Source organism: Dermacentor andersoni, chromosome 8, assembly GCF_023375885.2.
Source record: "Dermacentor andersoni chromosome 8, qqDerAnde1_hic_scaffold, whole genome shotgun sequence".
NCBI classification, from domain to species: domain Eukaryota; kingdom Metazoa; phylum Arthropoda; class Arachnida; order Ixodida; family Ixodidae; genus Dermacentor; species Dermacentor andersoni.
In genome coordinates, this window is record NC_092821.1 from 16,086,908 (window position 1) to 16,109,906 (window position 22,999).

At 49.2% G+C, this 22,999-nt stretch overlaps 1 protein-coding gene across 2 annotated transcripts in view; it reads right to left on the reverse strand.

The window, feature by feature from the left end:
- Hel89B (histone acetyltransferase 1) overlaps nt 1-22,999 on the reverse strand; it is a 328,644-nt gene that overhangs the window by 143,877 nt on the left and 161,768 nt on the right. For both annotated transcript variants that reach the window (XM_055068322.2, XM_055068321.2), the window contains exons 12-14: nt 20,335-20,560; nt 8,856-8,960; nt 4,633-4,740 (exon numbers count right to left, since the gene is read on the reverse strand). In XM_055068322.2, the coding sequence (XP_054924297.1) occupies nt 4,633-4,740; nt 8,856-8,960; nt 20,335-20,560 (439 nt within the window). The remainder of the gene's footprint in view (nt 1-4,632; nt 4,741-8,855; nt 8,961-20,334; nt 20,561-22,999) is intronic.

Genomic DNA, 22,999 nt, shown 5'->3' on the forward strand with positions numbered 1-22,999 from the left:
GCATCTGACTGAAGTTTGACACCCCCACCGCAACGTCATGCTCCCCATTCTCCCTCACCGCTGCGTCGCACCGCGTCCCCTTTGTCACCGGAAAACTAGCTAGCACGGCCGATGGAGGTGAGGCCGCTGGAGGCGTGCTACTGACAGAAATACCTCCTGTGTTGATGTTGAAAAACAAAGTGCGCGTGCTTGTAGCTAATGTCCCTGTGATGGCTCTGGTGGACACAGGCGCAACAATTTCGGTCGTGAGTGTCTCCTTTACACGTGTTAGGGCGAAAGGTTTTATTTAAATGGGACGAAGAATCAAAGTTCTGTGGAGTGAGTGGTGAGCCGTTGCGACCTATTGGGGTGTGTAGTGCTGACGTGTTTTTGGGAGGCGATGTTATTACGACAGAGTTTGTGATTATTCCTCGGTCGACCCATGATGTTATTCTCGGCATGGACTTCTTGCGGGAGTGTGGTGCTACTGTCGACTGCCGCACAGGAAAAGTATTCTTAAGTGGTAGGATTCCATCAGGATTCCTGGAGAACCCTGTAGATCGCGAAACTACACTGTGTGTTTGTGGTGATACGGTCATACCTGCATCATCTACTGTTTGCGTTCCCGTTATCTGTTGCGGTGCCGATTCCGACAGCTTCGAAGCTACCGTAGAACCAATGCACTTTAACTGTATGAAGAAGAATGTGTTGGCTCCACATTGTGTGGCGTCGATCAAAGGCGGACGCACTGGCTTATGACCCGTAAACTGTTCTAAGGAGCCCGTTATACTATCAGACGGCATGAAATTAGCCATCGCCAGGGAACACGCGTCCTTATCAGTGGCTGAACTTACAGATGTGCCGGAAGAACCTGATGGCCACAGTTCAGAAACGGCCCTTTTGTCGATGGTAAATAAACCACTCGGCACAAGTGAACGCCGAACGTTAGTGGGTGTGCTTTTGAAGCACGTTTCGGTATTCGACTTTGCGCAGAAGGACAAAATACCTGCAATCCCTGTGTCTCGAACGCGCCATACCATCAACAGGGGTTCTGCAAATCCCATTAGACAAAAGCCATATCGTGTTTCACCATCAGAGCGCCAGATTATCAACGAACAAGTGCACGAAATGATGAAAAGGGGAGTCGTACAAGAGTCAGCGAGTCCGTGGGCAGCTCCAGTGATTCTTGTTAAAAAAAAAGATGGATCTTGGAGATTTTGCGTCGACCATCGCCATTTGAATGCTGTAACAAAAAGGACGTGTACCCACTCCCACGTATTGATGACACAATAGACTGCCTTCATTCCGCCTCTTACTTTTCCTCAGTAGATTTACGATCCGGCTATTGGCAAATTCCGATGCATCCTGACGACAAGGAGAAGACTGCCTTTGTAACCCCTGACAGGCTCTTCGAATTTAATGTGATGCCATTTGGATGGCGCGACACTCCGGCAACTTTCGAGAGATTTATGGACCTTGTTTTGCGCGGCTTGAAGTGGAACATCTGCATGTGCTACCTCGACGACGTCGTCATCTTTGGCCGCACCTTCAGCGAACACAACTCGCGTCTGGATATTGTCCTGAACTGCATCAGAAACGCTGGTCTTGTTTTAAACTCTAAGAAATGCCACTTCGGAGACCGCCAAACCCTTGTGCTTGGGCACCTCGTCGACAAGGATGGCATCCACCCTGATCCCCAGAAAACAGCAGCCGTTGAAGCGTTCAGTGCACCGCGCTCTGTCAAGGAGCTCCGTAGTTTTCTGGGGCTTTGTTCCTATTTCCGCCGATTTATTCCTAAATTCGCCGACGTCGCATATCCGCTGACATGCCTGCTACAAAAGGACACCCCCTTTGAGTGGACTGCGGAGTGCGACTCTTCTTTTCGTCAGTTGAAGTTTACGCTGACGTCACGACCGGTTCTCCAGCACTTCAGTCCTTCAGCTCCGACAGAACTCCATACGGATGCCAGTGGCATAGGTAGTGGTGCCGTCCTAGTTCAATGCTACGGTGACCGCGAACACGTGATCGCATATGCCAGCCGCTCATTAAGTAGGCCCGAGCAGAATTACACTGTCACGGAACAAGAAGGCCTCGCGGTAATATTTGCGGTTCAGCGGTTTCGTTCTTACCTGTACGGACGCCCCTTTACTGTGGTCACCGACCACCACTCATTGTGTTGGCTTGTGAATCTTCATGACCCTTGTGGACTGCCTCTCGCGTGTGCCACTTAGCGCTACGAACTGTGACGTCGACGACTTCGATCACCTCGTGGCTTCTGTGTCGCCGCGTTCTCCAGATTTCGACTACTTCAAAACCGAACAGCGAAAAGACTATAAATTAACACCGCTCTTCACCGCTACGACCGCCTCGACGACAGCAAACCATTTCTGTGTCCGTGATGGACTCCTGTATAAGAAGAACTTTTCCAACACTGGTGCACGTTTTCTCCTAGTGGTACCGGAAAGCCTTCGCACAGCGATACCGAGTGCTATGCACGACGACCCTACGTCTGGCCATCTAGGTTCGGCGAGGACGCTCTACCGGATTCAGGAACGCTTTTATTGGTCTGGAATGCGACAGTCTGTTGAGACATATGTGGCCAGCTGCATGCAGTGTCAGCGCCACAAACGACCATCTACTGCTCCAGCTGGTCTCCTGCAGCCGATCCTGCCTCCAAGCACGCCTTTCCAACAAATAGGCATTGACTTCGTAGGCCCATTTCCAAAATCAGCTAAGGGAAACCGTTGGATAGTTGTTTGCGTCGACCACCTCACACGCTACTGCGAGATGGCAGCTATGCCCTCCGCAACTGCCACTGACGTTTCAACATTCCTGCTGCAATATGTAATCCTGCGACATGGTCCGCCTCGCGTGATCATCAGCGACCGTGGACGACAATTCACAGCGGACGTCGTAGAGGAGCTCCTTCGTTTGTGTGATTCCCACTTGCGTCACTCGACACCATACCATCCACAAACGAATGGGCTTACGGAGCGTACCAACCGAACAATTGTAAACATGCTATCTATGCATGTTTCATCCGACCACAAGAACTGGGATGACGTACTGCCTTTTATCACGTACGCATTCAACACCGCCAAGCACGAGACTACCGGCTATAGCCCTTTCTTCCTGCTGTACGCACGACCACCTCGGTACACAATCGACACTGTTTTTCCTTTCTGTAGTCATGAAAATCCCACTGTCGCCGAGACTCTCTGCCTTGCCGAAGAAGCTCGTCGTATTGCTCGTTTGCGCACTTTGGCATCGCAGGACAGATCAAAAGCACGCTACGACATTCGCCACCGTCCGGTAACCTATCGCCTTGGTGATTTAGTCTGGCTGTGGACTCCAGTACGGAAACACGGGTTATGGCAAAAGCTTTTGGCCACCTACGATGGACCGTATGTTATTATTAACAGACTCACAGAAGTCACGTATAACATAGCTCGCCTCGTGGTGAGCGGTAGAAGAGCTGCGAAGACACAAGTGGTCCATGTCGCCCGCTTGAAATTGTTCACGTCACGACAAATGGATTGACTCGCCCGGCGGGCTTCGTCTGCGATGAGAGGAATGTTACGCATGAAGAAAACGAAGAACAGTGAACGTGCTTGCGGTCCCGAGTGGGGGAAGGAAGAAGAGAACGACGCTGAGTTGATCAACCAGCTGGCCGCTCTTGCGCTCACCTTCGCGACTTAAAGTAAACGGTCCCCTTCATCCCTGAGGGTTATAAACGGTCTCCTTCGCGCGTAACAATATATTTACAGGGTGTCGCACATAACTTGAGTCAAGAATTTAAAAATGAACGGCACGTCGGAAGCGAATTGAACCGAACGCATATATATATATATATATATATATTCTGTTCCGTTTTGCTACGGAGGAGATGGTGCGCGTCACTAGGACCAAGTCAAGGTGCAACTTCCGGACAGTTCGTTGGCTAATTCACCAGTCCAGCAACCCACCGACATACGGTTGGAAAGCTCCACGGGCCGTCCAGAAGCAGAGGACCCACTTGCAGGAGGTTTGCCTGCATCTCCACGCCCACCTCCCCTAGATGCCACTCCCCTTCCGAGATTGTTTCGACTTCGGCGCGCATGCAGTGCACGGTGGCTATCGCGAAGTGTCTGGTGGCTATCACTTTCCCCTCCCCGTGTTCCCTTTTCCTTACCCAGCGATCTGTGGGCATAAAAACAATGCCTCAAAACAATAAAGCTGCTTTTCCATTTTCGGCATTGGCGAGTGTTGATGTCTGGTCCCTTCACACACCAAATTTTAACATTCTGCACCAAGAAATAAAGTTAGCCTCAAGCCCATCATTCCTCCTTAAAAACATAACAGCGAGACTTCTTCTACGAGGGTAAAAACCAAGGATTACAGACAAGGACAAGTGTCGTCCTTGTTTGCACTCTTCGTTGTTTGTCCTCGTTCCAAGGAATCTTGCTTTTATACCCAATTCACGCAGGTCACTGACCAATGTCGAAAAGCAAAGCTTGATGTTTCGAGAACAGCACAGAAATGTTAGATTCTGATTTTTTTGTGTTGGTCAGTGACGTCCCGTACTAATGACGCCGACTGCACGTGGTCACGGCCCCAAAGAATATGGAAACAGAAAACAAGTTCCCGAGATCAGTGAACTGGACATTCATCTACCTGAAGGTGAGCTGGGTGCATGAGCAGGCAGAGCCAGGAGCTCAGGTAGGGGCAGGCAGCGGTCAGCAGAGGACCCAGGGGGGCACCGCGCACCACCTTCTCCCAAACCTGCAAGGAGGTCAGAGGTCGGAGAAGCATTGGGAACATCGCAGAGCTAGTACAAACAACTCCTGCTAGGAACTGGAGAACAGGGGCCAGGTACTTGGCAAGTGTCCACTTAGTGGACACGTCCATTTCGTCTGCTGCTGAAGTGCCGATTGGCTGGGGATGCCAGCCCAGCCAATTCGCATTTCAGTCAGAGACAAAACTTGCACGTCCACTAGGTATACTCTTACAGAATACCAGGCTAACCTCTGGTATGATACCACAGTGCTTAAAGAGGCCATGATCCACGGAACAATATTGACAGTTTATGTAAACCTATTTAACAGAAGTAGACAAATGACAAGAGGTTGCGTACAAAAAGACATTTAGACACATGCAATGTGCAACCAACTCACCGAACTACTTGTGTTAGCAATGTTGTCATCAAACCATTTTACGTCCAGTGCAGAACAAAGGCCTCTTGCACCAAAGTGCCATTACCTCGGCCTTGTGTCCGAAAATTCTATCCTACGCTGCCTAGCCTAAGAACCTCCTGACACCACCTAAACTTCTGTCACCACCGACTGCATCTTTTGTGTCCCTCAAAAGGTGGTACTGGCAAAGGCAATAAATTTGCCAGACTGCTGTGAGGCCTGGCAGTGGGTCGCTTCAAAAACCGCTGATATGCTGTTTCTTTGTTCATCAGCAGCAAATCGACCCTCTCTAAAAAAGAAAAAGTGTTTGAAACCGAACACACGTACACGAAATACGAAGCACAAGCAGTCTTTGGAAACAGGAGGCGGTTATCCCAAGGTTCAGACGAGCCGACAAGATTGCGCCGAAGATAAGTCACTGCGTCGCGTAATCTCTTACCTCATTGGCAATAATGCAGCAGTGAAGCTAACCACTGCCCTCTGACTCCGCGTGTAGGTTTACTTTGGAGACCACAGACGATGTGCCCATGCCTATTCCGGTGCCTCTCGCACGTAAGCGGGTTCGTGTTGGTGCATTCCAGATTCTGTTACGAGCCTATATGTGCGCCTAATGTCTACACCAGCGGAAGAATTTTGCGTTTTTAATTACAGTCGCCGAATGATTTTCCGGCCTCTGAAAATTCACACGCGCTCGATTATTCGGTCAGCTTCGCAGCACCGCCATTCTCCCCATAGACCATAATGTATAACAACTGCCGAAAGTTCAGACACCTTGCAACCTCTCGTCTGATATTTCGGACACTCCTTGAGCCAACTCGATTGAGAGCACCATGCACCGACTCTGCCCGGTGCATGGTTAGATTTGCTGAACGACATTTTTGTTTTGAATGGAGCCTTCTTGCCGCCCCCCGAAGTGGCGCTACTGCAAAACCCCACTCATCATCATCGTTTCTGCCTGGTTCGATAGAGTGGCTCTACAGCAGTTCCGGTTTCAGCTTAGTAAGCCATGTCAAGACAATCCAGCAGCTCCAAATCCGTGAGTGGAACACAGCCTGCGCCGCCAGAGCAAGGCAGAAGCGGAACTTCTATCGTCGAGTTACCCAGGATACCTTGCGTGTTGTCATTTCCTTCCGCTGTTTGCTCCCAGCACCGCCTCACCGGTCTCTTGTCTCTTTAGCGCCGTTCACCTCTTCTTTTTTTTAAAGTGCAGAATGGATATCTCGCCAAGCGTGCAGCAGCTTTTGCTTCCCCGCGAGTCGTGACCGGTGGCGCCTCCCAGCAGACAAACGTGGTTAAGGAAATACGTCACGCAGAGAGTTCTGGTCCACTCTGCCGATTTTGGTGGAACATCTTTTTCTTAGAACTGAGGTGAAACAGCGTGAAAAAGACGAGGACACAAGGAAACAAATACCACAGACAAGCGCTGACTGCCAACTGGAAGTTTATTTGAAGATCTTCGGACATTTATACCTTCTTCAGCATAGGCATGCGCACATCAGTCGCAAAAACATCTGCAAATCATCATTTTAATCTTTGTTCCAAAAATATGATTTCTTTTCCCGACAAGGCAAGAGAGGGAGTGCTTACACATTTATCGCCTTCCTTTCTTATATGAAAGGCCTCTACTATTTCCCTTTCCTTCTTACTCTTTCCTTTCCCTATGAATTTAGTCTTTTCAAATATGGGGGTGCATTGACACTTGTTACAGTGTCCAGCTAAATGACTCCCATAGCCATGACTCCCAGAACAGGAGTCACTCCAAGGAGTGACTCCCGCTCTGAATTGTGGGGATGCGCGACTCTCACGCATCCCCTGATATGTTGGTTTTCCCGCATGGCTCGTGTGGCCTGGCACCCGCGGCGGTCGGAGTGGTTGAAGCGCAGTACGAGAGATGGCGCGAGTGTTGCACTGCTAACGCCGCCAACAGCCGAAGTTACTTGGGCGCCGAAAGGAAGGCGCTTGGCTCTTTGGGTCGGGACAGGGAGCAGTACGGACGTGCCGTGCCGCACGTACGCCGATCCATGCTTCTTCGAATCCGTCTTGTGTGGCCGCATTGGAACGCGCCACCGTTCGCGTGACCGTACATGCGAACGACCAGGCGTTGGGATCCAGCATGGGGCGAACTTATTCGCTCGCTATCCGGTCGCGGTGAGTCGACTTCTAGATTTGTCGCGCGCCCATCGGCATGTTTTGGGGATAGCAACTCGGCTAGCAGGCATTGATCTATGAAAGGTGCAATAAATGCCCTTGTGATTGTTTGCACTACTGTGTTGTCGTTCCTTTGTCCCAAGAGCGGGTGTGAGAGACCCCACAGAATCCACTCCGATTCTCATTGGAACACCTTACTCCCGCCCTCACTCTGTCATTGGAACAAACTTTCTCTGAAACGAGCAGAAAAACTTGCTCCGACTCCACCATTGGAATTCAACATAACTCTCCGAACGGAAGGAGGAGCCTTGTCACAGTCCAATGTCCAAGAGTTCCGGGACACTCTATTCACCTTTAATGAATTCACTAAACATTTCTATCTGGAGGGGAAAATGTTTCCTCCACCATCTAAAATGCTCACAAGACCTCAAGCTATAAACCTTAGAATGCTTCAGACTAGCTCTTATCCTAGTCTGGCCTTCACGCAGTGTTTATTCCCGGATGTTTTTAGCTCACAGTGTCCAAGCTGCGGGGAGACATGCAATTTAGATCACATGCTCTGGCGGTGTCTCTTGTTACGAGAGGATAAGAACATCACTGAAAAGAAGCGGAACTCGGCCATCAAGAGCTCGGAATACCATCGTCAGGTTTGGGCTGTCTAGAGAGCCTGATTTGCGGTGGTTAGTTTAGGCCTAACTGTCCCCGCGCGAGAGTAGCCCGCGCCTCACCTAAGGGGCGGCACTTCTCAGGATCCTTTTAATAAAGTTCTTCGTATCCATATCCGTATTGAAGTGAGAAGCACAGAGAAGACGTTCGTATCCCCACTGCCTGCTCTCTTCATTGCAGGCAACGCTATGAGCAGAGGCAGCAGAGTGGGTGTGAAAGCTTCGCAGGTTTCGTCCATGTTACGATATTGTCAACAGGGCCTGAAACCGTATCTTTCGTTGCCAACTCTCAAATTCAACAAAATGAAATGTGCTTTTTACAAATGCCCGATAATTGGCAAAATCCTACTGCCGCTTCCATTAAAGAAAATTCAGTTGGTGACTGTACTCATTTACATACAAAGGTCGAATTTCAATATAACGAAGCAAAGTTCCATTTTTACAGACTTTATTATACATTTCATCATCATCATCATCATCATCATCATCATCACCATCATCAGCCTGTTTTATGTCCACGGCAGGACGAAGGCCTCTCCCTGCGATCTCCAATTACCCCTGTCGTGCGCCAACCGATTCCAACTAGTGCCTGTGAATTTCCTTATTTCATCGCTCCACCTAGTCTTTTGTCGTCCTCGATTGCGTTTTCCTTCTCTTGGTAACCGTTCTGTAAACCTAATGGTCCAACGGTCATCTAACCGGCGCATTACATGACTTGCCCAGCTCCAAGAGTACGTACGTTCAGAACAGTGAAATCACAAACCACTATGTCATACATGTTATTAGCAAGTAGGAAAAAAAAAGGCATTTGGGATCAATGAGGAATGTTGTAACTGCTACAACTGTGCCTTGGAAAACTAGCCTGAGGGTGGTGCAAAAGTTCATTGTGTACCTGGTAGATGAGATCGAGGACATCAGATGACGTCTCCAGCAGGCAACGCTGGTACAGCAGGCGCAGCATACACGGCAACAGAGCCGGGATCCACTCGCTCAGCGGCTGCAAGACAGAGAGACCGCGCTACGTCAATGGACTTAAAACTGGCCATCCACATTCTCCGTCTCGCCTCCCCTAACATTTTGTCCCAAGAAACTGTTTTCCCGGGCAATTTGCTGGCTACACTTGGAAAAAGGCTTGCACTCTTTGAGGTCAATCTGGTTCCCCAAATAATAACAGTCATCTACCTTGCATGCCTTTCATTTCCTTTCAAGGTTGCACATATGGTACTTCCAGGTCACGAACCACATGCACGATGTCAGCATTACACAGCATTCGTGACGGAAAATTAGCAGGCACAGAGTTTTCAAAAAAGAAAATGCAAGCAAGACAGATGACAGTTATTTGTGGAGACAAGATACTTCCATAAGAGCGTAAGCTTTTTTTTATAGCGCATTTGCATCCATAAAAGTGTTGTAAAATATTTAAAGAAGGCAAACTTAACGCCAAAGGGCCCCAAACTACATCTGACACTTCGTCAAATACTGCAAACAAGGCTCTGCGAATGTTCGAATAGACAGTCGCCGACTGATTTTTCGGACTCCAAAAATTCAGACATGCTCAATTATTCGGTCTGCTTCGCGGCACCGCCATTCTCCCCATAGACCAGAATGTATAACTGCCGAAAATTCGGACACCTTGCAACCTCTCGTCCGATTTTTCGGACACTCCTTGAGCCAACTCGATCGAGAGCACCATGCACCGACTCTGACTGGTGCATGGTTCGACTAGCTGAACGCCATTTTTGTTTTGAACAGAGCCTCCTTGCTGCCCCACGAAGTTGCGCTACTGCAAAACCCCACTCATCATCATCGTTTCTGCCTGGTTCGATAGAGTGGCTACAGCAGTTCCGGTCTCAGCTTAGTAAGCCATGTCAAGACAATCCAGCAGCTGATTTGTTTCTTTTTTAGTGCATGATGCTGCAAATAGGCCACGTTTTCCGACTGGTGTCGGCGCGACGGTGTAGTGGGGTTTGCTTTGTGTGCTGTGTCGAGGTTGCGGTGATCCAATGCGGAATACGGAAACATAGCGTCAAGCGTCTAACGGCACCGACAGTGCCCGCGCAGACTGCGCTGGGGAATGCCGGCAAGTGGGTGCCGGGAGGCCCGGGATTTGTCGCCTTCCGATGTGCGCCCTACTGACGCCGAAAATGTTCTGGCAAAGCCTGCGCAATGGTCGCATTGCGATTTCGGACACCGTCTCATTTGACAGTTCCACAGGTGCTGACACTGCTGTACTGACATCCGCAGAACTCGATGACGGCGAGATCATTCGTCGGGTTTCTGCTGCACCACCGGACGATGACTCCGAGTGAAAAGATGACGCACCACGTGCTACGCTGCCGTCGCATGCGGAGCGTGTACAAGCAGTGACTGTGCTTTCAGCCACCTATAGTGACCGTACAACCCTCTCCGAGATTCAGACTTATCCGATTGCGCGTAAGCGGAACAACGTGCAATGGCGCATTCACGATTTCTTCAAGCCTACTGCAGAGCCCGAATAAGTGCGTGGAAATAAAGGATTTCTTTTTATTCTTCTTAAGGGGAGACGCGGGTCTTGAAATGACAAAATATTGCAAAAAAGTGTATATTTGGAAAAGTGCAATTTCCCTATGTTTATACATTCAAGAATCCCTCCGCGAAATCTAGAACCTAAATTTAATCGTAAACAAAAAGCACTTATACGGGCCAGGGTGGCCGCGGAATTAGCAAAATATTGCCGAAAATGCTCGAACTTTGCACCGTCATTTGCGAACGCGTTGGCCGGCGGGCGCCATTTTGGGCTTGTTTGGAAGCTGCTTTCTTTGTGCGTATTTTGCGCCAGTTCAAAATGGCGTAGGTGAGGAGGAACCGACGCTGTCGTGTCATTTCTGAAGGATGCGCCCATGCCGCTGATTGGCCAAAGCACGCACGCCCCCCGCGCGCCTCGCTTCTATTGGTCTGGTCACTCTCGTGTGCAGCGCGTTTGTCTCTGCGGTTTTATCGCGCCGCTGTGAACGTTTGTTCAGCCGCTCGCTTCTCGACAACGTTCGATAAAGTGTCTTTTTCGCTGCCCGAATGGCTGGAGGAGATCGTCGTCTGAAGACTATTATGCGTAAAGCGTTCAGCAAGGCACGAAGGCGGCCATGGAATGCGCGACAGAAGACAGATAAGCCTGTCATGCACCCGGAGTTGCCGGCTGCTGGTCTGCCTGAAGATTCTGCTGGATCGAGTTCCAAGCTGCAACCCAGTACGTCTAGCATCAACACTTCGTCCACCCATGCCTCGCGTGTTGGCGCAGACCGTCTAGATACCATTTTCTTCATGACCGAAGAAAGAAGCAAGCGCGCAGCGATCGCCGACAAGGCGAAACACTGGTGTCGCAATCTGCAATGGAGCGAAAGTTTGAGCTGCTGGGTAATGACACGAAAGAGGACATCAACGACAGCGAAACGGATAGTCGATTTGGATAGTCGAAAATAGATAGTCGATTTATCCATTGTACAAGACTTTTCGGACTTATTCCATGTCCCGTGTGCAGCAAGAAGATGCTGATGCTTTCGAAGGACCTCGCCAAGGAGTACGGGCTCTGTGCCAAGCTTGTGCTGGAGTGCTCCAGGTGTGGCATGCGCGAAAGGATCGTCGGAGGATGAAAAGGATCGTCGGAGGCTTCACATGTCCAACTAGGATCCCACAAACAGAAATGCTTTGATAAACAAGCTTGCAAAGAGGCACAAGCCAGCAACAGACTCTGCCTACAGTCCTGGGCTTTTATAGGTATAGGTGTGACCAGTGCTGAATGCACAATTGTGTGACTGTGCAAGAGATATACATTTTTTTTTATTGGAATTCTGGGATTTTAAGTTCCAAAACCATGATATGATTCTGGATCAATTTCGACCACTTTGGAAGTGCTACAACACAAGCACATGAACTTGCTTGCATTTCAGCTCCGTTAAAATGTGGCAACCACCACTGGGATTTGATCCAGATTTTTTGTTGTAGCCATAAACTTTGTGGAAAGGACATATTTTGTTGTGGCCATGAACTCTATGCAACTTTATTTGCATAGGGATGCCATTTGTGTGCCTTCTGTTCAAGAAGGAACTAAAATAGGAGTGTGAAGCTCGTGGTGCTAGCTTTCTGGCATTGCTTTGAATGACTATGCATGATGTTGCAACCAATATCTCAGTGTTATTTTTGCACAATGGCCATATATATGTCATGATCTTGTTGCTGAAAGACAGGGCTACATGGTGATGTAATTTATATTGCCATATTGGTAGACCATTCAAAGTTACAGTGAACTGATAGTTCAAACTCGTTTTTCTCAGCTTCATTTTTTTGGACACCGCACACTGACTTATGCGAGATCTTCATATGTTTTTTCTAAGTACCAGCAAAATGTATGGTATCAACATATTTGTGTCGTATGGATCTAGCCGGTGATGCTATTTATTTATTTCTAATGTTGCCAGCTAAATTTTAATTGCCACTGGATACAAATGAAAATTAGCAAAAATATTGAAATTATGTTTAGATCTGTTCTTTTTTTGCATTATAAGTGCACTGAGAACAATAAAAATAGCATCACCGGCTAGAGCTACTCTCTGGCGTTCTGGCCATATACTTTGTTTTTGCTTTTGACAAAGTTAAGTTTTTGAAAAGTTCTGTAAGAAATTGATCAAATTTCTGTATTAAAAACTTTGCACCATTTGTTCTAATGAAGATATACAAAATCTAATTAGATATTTGCAATCAGCAGAAAAAACTGAACAATACTGTTAAATATCATTCAGTTCACACTAAAATTAAAATTGGTTTTGGAACCCACATCTCCCCTTAATCTGCTTTTTCGAACATTTGTTTATTCGGACATTTCCGCAGTCCCCGTGAGGTACGAATAAACGGTCGGCAACTGTAATCAATACAAATAGTGAACATTTACATGACTCTATTGGCAAATCAAATATCTACTATTTTATTTTTCGAGTACAGTCTAGCCCGGTTACAACGAAGTTGGCGGGAATCGGAAATCACTTCGCTATATCCGCTATTTTGTAATATGTGGACTTTGAAAAAAAAAATGCAAACATAGGCATACCAATTTATTGCCGCTGAAAGAAGTGGTCCAGCGTCCCCTGAACACATTTCGCGAGTGCGGACTTCAGGACTGCGGCTTCCATACCATCCAACTGCGAACCAAAGATCTGGTCGAACTCCGGACTCCGGAGGTACATCCGCTGCGATGGCCGCTGTGGAGGTGACCGGCTTAGGGGCACAACTAGGATCGTCGCATTCGCTATCGGAGGCGCTGTCCGCCAAGGTCTCTTCCATGACACTCCCGGCAACTTCTTCAGTCGTGAAGTCCTTGGTGGCAACAAGGTCTTCGTCGGCAAAAACGAAGTCCATGTGGCTTAGTCCCGCAGGCACAAGGTTCAAGTCGCTAGCGGAATCCCAAAGCTGCTCCAAGCAGGCCATCGTGGCAGCAGCATCAGCGGTTGCAGCGACATCAATCGCGGTAGCTTCGTCCCCAGCAGGCGCAGCCTCCGCGCTGCTGCTTAGGGAGAAGCCGGCTTTCTCGAAGCAGTGGGCGATGGTCAGGTGCTTCACATCCCTCCAGGCTCCGCTTGCGAAGAAAATCGCCTTTACCAAAGGCACCTTCATGCCGGCCACGTTGTCTGCAGTGTGAACATCAATCAGGAGGCGCTCGATCACTCAGTGCTGGTAGTGGACCTTAAAGTTGGCAATAACCCCCTGGTCCATGGGCTGCAGCTTGGCGGTAGTGTTTGGGGGCAGGAACAAAACCTCTACAGCGCTCAAGTGTGCATTGACGTGATGCACACTGCAGTTGTCAAGCAACATCAGCACCTTGCAATTCTTTCGGACCATCTCCTTGTCGAAGTCGGCGAGCCACTTGCCAAAAATGCCTCGCGTCATCCATGCCTTCTTATTGTTCACATACGTCACTGGCATAGACAGCACCTTGGCGAAACCACATGGTTTCTTGGCCTTTTCAATGACCAACAGGTCTCGCTTGTCCAAACCATCCATGTTCGCGCAGATTAGCACGGTGACACGGTTTTTGCTGTCTTTTCCTCCCACGCACTTGTCTGTCTTGGCCGCGAGAGTGTTCGATGGCAGCAGTTGGAAAAATAGTCCAGTTTCATCTGCATTGTAGATGTCCTTCTCGGAATATGCAAGGATACGATCACGGTGCTTGGCCATCCACTGCTGGAGCGATCCCTGGTCAACGGACGCGGCCTCCCCGACGATGTTCTTACATGTGATGTGCCTGTCCTTGAATCTCTGGAGCCACCCATGTCCTGGCTGCAAGTCTTCGTGGCCGAGAGCAAAGCCCTTGCCTTCGCCAGAATGATGGGTCCACTGAGCGGGATGTTCTTCGATCGCGTGTCCACGAACCACTTGTAAAGCACGGCTTCTACGTCGCCGTAAGTGGGGCATCGGATCCTCTTTCGGTCCCTGCTGCCAACGTCGGCATCGAGAACAGCATCAATCTTGCTACCATTCTTGATTATTGTTGAGAGCGTGGACTGTGCAATGTCAAACTTCCGTGCAATAGCACTCTTCTTGACGTTTCGACGCACTTCGTCATCAAAGACAGCACCTTTCTCTTTCCCGTCGAAGTGCTGGGGCTCGCGAGGCTCGACATTGCAGAGAAATGAAGTCAGTTCCGAGAAAGGGGACAGCTAAGTAGGTCCGCTGAGACGAAGCGGTCACGAAATATAAAAAGAAGCGGAACAAGACAGGAAACCGTGATGGCGTCAATGCGGGCGTCAATGCGCGATCCGAGTAGCGTTCGCCGTGCTCCCAACCTGGGACAGTGCGACACTGCGCTCAGTTGTCCGTTCACCAGCTAGATCAAGTTGAATAACTCTGTCTTAATAAACAGCATACAATGATCCGCGAAAACGATGAAAATGAGCCGCACTTCCAACATGCACAATGCTGCTGCGCTTTCTCCCTGCCTTGCGCACCGCGGCACCGACACAAAACAAAGCGCGCACTGCCACACCTCCTGCAGACTGCAGTCCAGCCATGGCACCGACTGCCCGGGAGAAATAGAGAACCGCGATTGGCCAAGACGGCCGCTCTCCGCGATGTCATCAAAAAAAAAAAATCGTCTCTTTTCTTTTTTACATTTTCCCCCTGCGCGGCATGCTCTACCATGCGTGACATGCGATGCAGTGAAGCAACCTTTCGCTCTGCGGGAGAGCAGGCGACGCCACGAAAAGACGCCGTCAGCCTAATTTTACTCTTATTTCCGCTGAAAAAATCGCCTCAAGGACGCAAAAATGTGTTGATTGTCAGATTATTTTTCGGTTGGTATTAAATCTCTTCGTTATATCCGCTCACGCGCTCTTATTTACTTCGTTAAAACTGGACCCAAAATGTATTGAAAATGCAAAAATGGGAATGGGAAATTCAAATCCCTTCGTTATAACCGCTATTCCGCTATAAGTGGCTTCGTTACAACAGGGCTAGACTATACTACAGTAGAACCCCATTGATACCATCCTGTTAGGTATGAATTCCTGGCATCAAATTTCACGATCGAGAACAGAAAAATGACCCAATAGAGCCGATGCGTGGCACTCCATGCTGCGACGGCCACCTCAAGCGCCATAAACAATTCGACGTCGGTGGGATGTGGATTTCCTTGTTTTAGATGCATCTTTCTCGCCAAGGCACCCATTACGCACTGCACTAGGTATGCGAAAACCGTCGTCACATGTTGGTAGCAACATGTGTGCCGCTTCAAACGGGCGATTAGCGAACAAGATGTGTTTTCAGCGCACACGATCACTTCCGGCGCTTGGTTGTTTTTGTAAACAAAAATGCCAGCACCCGTGCAAGTGTACTGTGGTGGTATTTTACGCAATTCAAGTGCAAAGCAATCGAATTTGAGCACATTTTGAAGCCTGCTAGCCATGCGCGAGTAGGTAATATGCGAGGTTACATTCCGGCAAATTTCATTGATGCAGGATTGAGGTACAGCGACATTTCGTTGTCGAGAGGCACGAAATGCATTGAATCCTATGGGTGTTCGCCAGGGATAGAAAAATATTTCACTGTTGTGGGATTTCGTTATCGCGGGTTTCGACTGTATTTTCATTTCCTAATCTTAGTTTCATTGAAAATGGTGCATTTTTTTTCTCGTAATTTAAGTAAGCAATTTCGAGACACAGTTTCAATTTAACAAAGTTTTCAAAAATTTAGGGCATGTACCTTAAAAACCAAAATATAGGTCGAACGTTTTTTCAAAAAACAATGCGAAAATTCGACCCTCGTCTTATATACTGGACATTGACGGAAAAACTACGGAAGTCTTGCAACAATGGACGGATGAAGTAAACAGCCGCCATCGCCAACAGCAGCAGCGCGGCGTGGCGACATTGTGGCACCGCCATTTTGCGTTTCCAGTGTCGCAAAGTTATATTGGTTAAAGGCTGCTTTTTCACATTTTGTTTCAAAATGAGTGGAAGCCGACGACAATTCACCGTCGCCTTCAAGAAAAAGGCGACTTGGTACGCGGAAGTCCACGTCAACCTGGCGGCACAGCACGAATTGGGAGTATCCAAAAAGAGCATTCGGTACTGGTGGAGGCAGAAGCAGCGTATTACAACTTGCAGCAACCAAAAGAAAACGTCATTTCGTGGGCGGACTGCAGTGGACCGCAGAACTGAAAGACCAAGTGGCGGAGTTCGTCCGGGAGCTGCGTGTAAGATTGCTGCCTGTGACTGCCGAATGCATCCGTTTGAAAGCGGTAGAGATCGCGCGCGCCTCTGGACTGGGCAGCGACAAGCACTCGTCATCCGACTCTAGTTCGGACGACTCTGATCAAAGGCGTTGCTCTGATTCGGAGTAGCGCTTGCGCACTTCGTGCCCTTCTGTGTACTGTACACCCGGCCAATTTAACAGTATCGCGCGACCATCGACCCGCGTGTTTGTCAGCACCTTATCATCACAGCACAGAGTGGCGAAATAGCGAAAGCAAGCGCATGTGTACACATGCGCGTATCTCATTTGTTTTGTCGCTCAGCACCGTTAATAAAGTGCTGACAAGAACGTGGGTCGACGGTTGCTGGATACTGTTAAAGGACTTGGCCAGGTGCACATGCGAGCAGCATTTAAATAAATACTGTCACTATTGTGCAACTGGCTGAGTCTCATTTGTTTCAAGGCAAGGGTGTCTTTCAGTACTTATGCCATTGAAAAAGATTTTTTTCGTTCTTAGAATTCGTTAGTTGGGGGATCGACCCTTATTCCGGACCGACCTATAGCCCAGTTTTTACGGTACTTGCAGTACAGCTTGTAAATCTAGCAAAGAATCATAAAATTGCCAGCCGAGGTAAAGGTTATTTGCAAGCGACCTACCGCACGAAAAGCTTGAGCGACAAAAACGCCGTCAAAGCTTCCACTCTGGGACCGATGCGCCATTTGTTGCATCAGTAAACAAGTTCCGAAGGCCGTGGGGTTGGCGGCAGGTTGGGGCACTCTGAGAAACACGAGAACTGATTATCATTTTAGCGCAAGAGGGATGGGGAAGGGGTGGACGTGTGGTTACGTGATCAAGCATGCGCGAGAGGGGGGAGGGGGGCACAGGAGGCGCACGTCTGTCTGCCCTCTCCTAAGCGCATGCGTCTCCTCCACCCTTGCCGTGGCTGCGCTTGGCTGTCTATACACGGGCCACGTGCTGTATCTTGGAGGTCATCTGTGGCAAGTGCAAAGGCCGAGCCGAGATTATTGGTGCTTTCATGCAAATCCTGTGTTGGTGGTTATGTAATCTGAAGTTTCCTAGACATGGTGTAAAGCATTTGCTCACTTTGTGACAGGGAGTGTTTCCGGTCGTCGAGTGAGATCTGTTCACATTTGCCTGAGAGCGAGTAACACCGATAAAACTACAAACCTTACTCCGCGTATTTCTCTTTGCTATCACGATCAATGCCTTGCTTTTCTTGTGAAAGTGTAATCTTTTATTCATCGGGACGAATGTCCGTTTCATTTTACACTTATGTTTTTAATTTGTGGGCACCATCTGACGACAGCCGCGGGCATCAAGTCCGATCAGCTATGGTGTCCCAGATTTACAGTGGTGCGCGATACAACTCGCGTAAATCTCCGACACCATGAGCCACCCCGATGCATTGCTGTCGACTCAATCTGTGAGCATCAGCTCTCTGCGCGATCTTGGCGAGCAGAGGCCCGACCTCCTGGCAATTTCTTTACAAGTTCTTTGGGATAAGATACTATCCACCAGGAATGCCCAGGGAAATTGTAAAATTATTTTTACAGCTTAAACTTTAGAAACCTTCAAATATTCAAATTTGTGATTAAACTACGTTTTTCGCAGCAAGCACACTTTTGCTATATCAAGGTTCGATGGTATAGCGAATGAACATGCACAAATAATTAAATGAGTCACAGCTCTGCCTAAAAGGCAAAGCATCTATTGCAATAGCAAATTATTAGACAGCTATACGAAGTAAGGGTAGTAGTTTTATCGGCCGTATAAACTTGTGAACATTCGAATGCTAACTAAATTAACAAGAATGGTGTCATGCACGCAAGAGCAAACATGAACACATCTCGCTCGATGAGTGTGGACACTCGCTGTCAAAATGCTGACGCGAGGAAGTGTGGCAGCATTACAGTGGAATCTCTATGATACGATCACGGCTAATACGAATTTCCGGATGATACGAATTTTTCTGTGGTCCCGGCCGAGCCCCATTACTTTGCAACGTGCTAGAGAACGGTTGTTATGAATCAATTTTCAACCCGCATCGGTGGATACGAAAATTACCGAAGTCACTTTGGAAATTCTAAAGTGTGCTTGGCGAAAGCCAGACGCTGCTGCCGTCTGTGCTCCGCTTTTCTTGCTTTGCTGTTCGGTCACAGAGCCAGTCGCTGCTGCCGTCTGCGCTACAATTAATTCGCTTTGGTGTTCAGCAATATCGCCTGTCGCTGCTGCCGCTTTCGTTCTGCTTCCCTGCCTTTGGTACCCGGCGACCTAATCAGTCGCTGTTGGGGTTTCCGTTCTGCCTCCCTTGCTTTCGCATCCGGTGGCATGTTCAGTCGTCGCATGCGCGCGCATTCGCTTCTTGTTCTTCTGTCGTTCGGTGTTGGGGGAATCCGGCATCTGCTGTCGCTTCCTCGAACCGCTTGGCGCGGAATCACTGGGCCGCTTTGGAGCCATGCGTCTCACTCACTCGACTGCAACGAGACGTCTGGCGAAGGAGCGGCGATGCAGCTGCCACCGCGCGCGCTTGTTCAACCTCTCTTGTGACGTCACGGTTGCTGTGCGCAGCTGCGCCCTCCACTGGCGCGCCGGTTGCTAAGGAAGGGAGGAGGTTGCGCCGCTGCGCGAAGGAGAGGCCACAGTTGGCACGATTCCAGCGCACGGACGGACGCAACTGCAAGTATGAGCCATTAAAGGCTTTTGCCTTAATAAACGCCACCCCACCCACGGCCGCAAAAGAGAACAGTGCGCAGTCACGCGATTTCTCCCTTTCTCTTTTGGTACGGAGGCGCAGACACTGCGCCCGACATCACGGAAGAGTTTGAAGTTTAGTTTGAAGTGGTGGCGCTTTTGTTGCTTTTGTGCTTTTCCTCCTTTTCCGCGTGTCATCGGAGGGAGTAGCTGCTGTGCTTCGGGACGTGTTCTTTGTGTCAGACGTGGGCGACTGCGAAGGACCACCCCCACAGGCGGCTGAAAGGCTGCACACGCTTGAAGTTCTGAGGCGTGCTACGGCCGCGGATGAAATTAGCAACGAAACATGCACGCGTTTTTATGGATTTGAACAAAGTCTGCTAAGTGACCTGACAAAGAAAGAGAAGCAGAACGACATTAAAAACTTTTCTTCAAGAAATAAATGCTTTTTACATACGTGTGCCTGAGTGAGTTCACCTCTGACTCTTTAATTTAGCTAGTTTTAATTGTTTCGATGATATAAATTTCGACTAATACGAATATTTTTCGTGACCCCATGAGATTCGTATCATCAAGATTCCACTGTAGTGAGCGAATTGACCTTTGTGTTGCCTCCCACTGCTATGTCAACCAAGTGGCAAGAACAGAGTGCACACGAAGCCCTCGACGCGCCTAGACTCCACTGCTGAAGCAGATCGCTTTCGAGGCGGGGCCTGCGTTCAGCTACGCCATGCACAGCCACCACCAGAGTAGAACACTCGCAAGTTTCTCGATAAGCTACCAACACTGACCTGTAGCTGCCACTGCTGATAATATTAAACATTTCGTAGGCTCAGCTGTGGTTGGCACCTACATAAACCAAAATATTACAAGTGTTTTGGTGCGGTAGCTTGCATGTGGAAGATCCTCAAAGACAAAAAATGGTGAGAAAGCTGTAACCCACCAGTGGAGCGCCCTTGTCCGAGCAGAGGATGAGGAGCGAACGCAGCACGGACAGTCGCACGGCAATCGCATTGTGACCCAGAAAGGGCCACAGCCGAGGCACCCACTGGGCCAAGGGCACACCCCCACCGGCAACGACACCGCAGCTGCTGTTTATGCTCGCCGTGTCATCCACATTTTTCACCATCCTCTGCTCACTGTCTTGTAAGCAGCCAACACCGTCAGACCTGCATCAATGAGCAAATCAACCACAAATGGAGTTAACACACCTGCCAACCTCAGAATTAAAAAACCATGACAGTGGAAGCCAAAATATACTAAAGCTTGGTGAAAAAATACCAGAGGTATGCGAATCTCGAACATCACCGAATCGAATGGTGAACATTCCAATAATTTGATTCGCCTAACTGATTATTTACAATGCAATTTCTCGAATGTTTCAATCCAGAGACCTGCGCAGTGCCACATATGCCTCGGAGCCCCTCGTGCTCGATGCTGCCCAAGCGAGCGCAGACTCGGTCACTGCGAGCGCTTCCCAGCCTGAGGCGGGGATAGCACACAAGGCGGTGCAATTCGTAGAACAGTGCCGCATCGTCGGACCGGTCGAAATGATAACGCGGCACGGACAGAGGGAATGGCAACGTTAGCAGCGTGCATTTCGTAAAGCGGTGATCAGGCCGATTCGCCACTGATAGGCACACAGATCCCGTTGGACAAGCGGCGACGAACTTGACACCTCTTCAAAAGCCGTCAACCTAACCTGCACGTGTGGCCTTGGGACCGATCACACGATGAGCTACCCGTATAAACATATTTAGCGGCAAGCATTTCGCGACGGCTTGCGGCCCGTTACCACATCGGCCAGGCCTAATCGGTGCGTCTTAGTGGGGAGTGAGCGAATAAGTTACAGTTCAGTGCCAAGTCGATGCAGATCTATTTGCTGCAGCCGTGCGACACTTGTAAAGCCAACAAACCACCTCACGAACTAAGACTAGTCTGTGGGGTGGCAACAAAGTTGTTCACGGTCGCCCTAATATTTGCAGCACCGAATGGCCGTTCAGATACACGCACGTCGGTCTTTTTGTAGCTACGAGCAACTCGCCACAAAACTAGCTTTGCATTTACATGGTGGACGCGTAGGTGTAGTCCTCTGGTTGCATGCATTGGCGCGCATGGTCGATAAACACGAAGTACAAGGGGGGGGGGGGGGGGGGGGGGACTGGCCATGACACTGCAGGTGGGAGAATATTTGACGGGTGGCAAATCATGCCGACCCAGATCACGAAATGGAGCAGACAGAGCCTGCTCTTAGGTGTCGGTGCCGGCAACACGAGTCACGCCACATACAGGTCCTTTTGTCTGTCGCACAGATTAGCCTTACGATAACGCACCGGCCGTAAAGTTGCGATAGCCCTTCTGCATTTTGGAGAAAATGGGAAAACAAACTTTCTATGCAATAAATAAAAGATTGTTGCAAAACATGGATCCCCTATTAAACTGAGAACCTCATTGGTATTCAGTACAACAGAGTGTCACTAATTCATTAGTTCGAAGGAGCCCCGAACCACTTTTCCTCCAAGTCGAGAAATGTATTTCAAGTTAAAATAGTGTATTTCATAAATTCTTAGCTGTGAAAGGTACTTCAATGCGTTCCAACATCTTCTTCGTGATGCTTCCGCTCCTTCTTCAATGACTTGCCCTGCGAAGGCTACGGTAGAGCGAGGCGTGCTCATGACGCTCCGCCTACTGAACGTCACCGTGGCGCGCAGTTTAAATTTCCTTTTGGATGTTCATGCAGACGTGACTGCTTCCGATTTTGGCACCTATGACGTGCCAAAAAAATGTGGTTGTCCTTGGCGAGCCACAGCGCGCTCAGCCAGCAGACTCGACATGATACCCTACGGCGGCCACGGTGTCTCCGCTACATAGCAGACCGCCACTACGTGCAACGTAGTGTGCAGCGTTTGCATTGTGCACAACAGGGCTTGAGTGTGTGCTCGCGCTCGTATGCCCGTCTGGCCGTGCTACGTATCGCGAACCGGCTTTGTCCTTCACCAGCTTGACCAACGAATGGTAGCCAAACCAACTTGCACATTTCGAAGCTCCCTTACTGGCTCGACACGAAGCGAAGTCGGCCAAGGCGTCTAACCAGGAGCGGTCAGAAGTGAGCATGCGCTGGCAAACGTGTGTATCATCATCATCATCATCATCAGCCTGATTACGCCCACTGCAGGGCAAAGGCCTCTCCCATACTTCTCCAACTACCCCAGGAATAGTGAAGAAAGCTAGCCTGACCACCGCGGCTCTCCAGCAGATCACACTGGAACTTCTGCATTGTTCATACTCTAACCGAATTCATGTTTACACGGATGGTTCCGTCTCGGAAAATTCTACGGGCGCCGTTGTTCTACCATCTCAATCGGTCGTCATCAAGTTTACGACATCACACGTAACGACATCTACAGGCTCTGAACTGGCCGCTCTTCGCGCTGCTGTCGAATACATTGAAAAAGAACCGCCCAACAAATGGGCAATATTTTGTGACTCGAAAGCAGCCCTCCAGAGCTTGAGAAGTTTACGACGTGGCAATTATGAACAGCTGGTGTCACAAATCCACGAAACCTGCCATTGCGCTTCTGAAAGAGGACATAATATCATATTTCAGT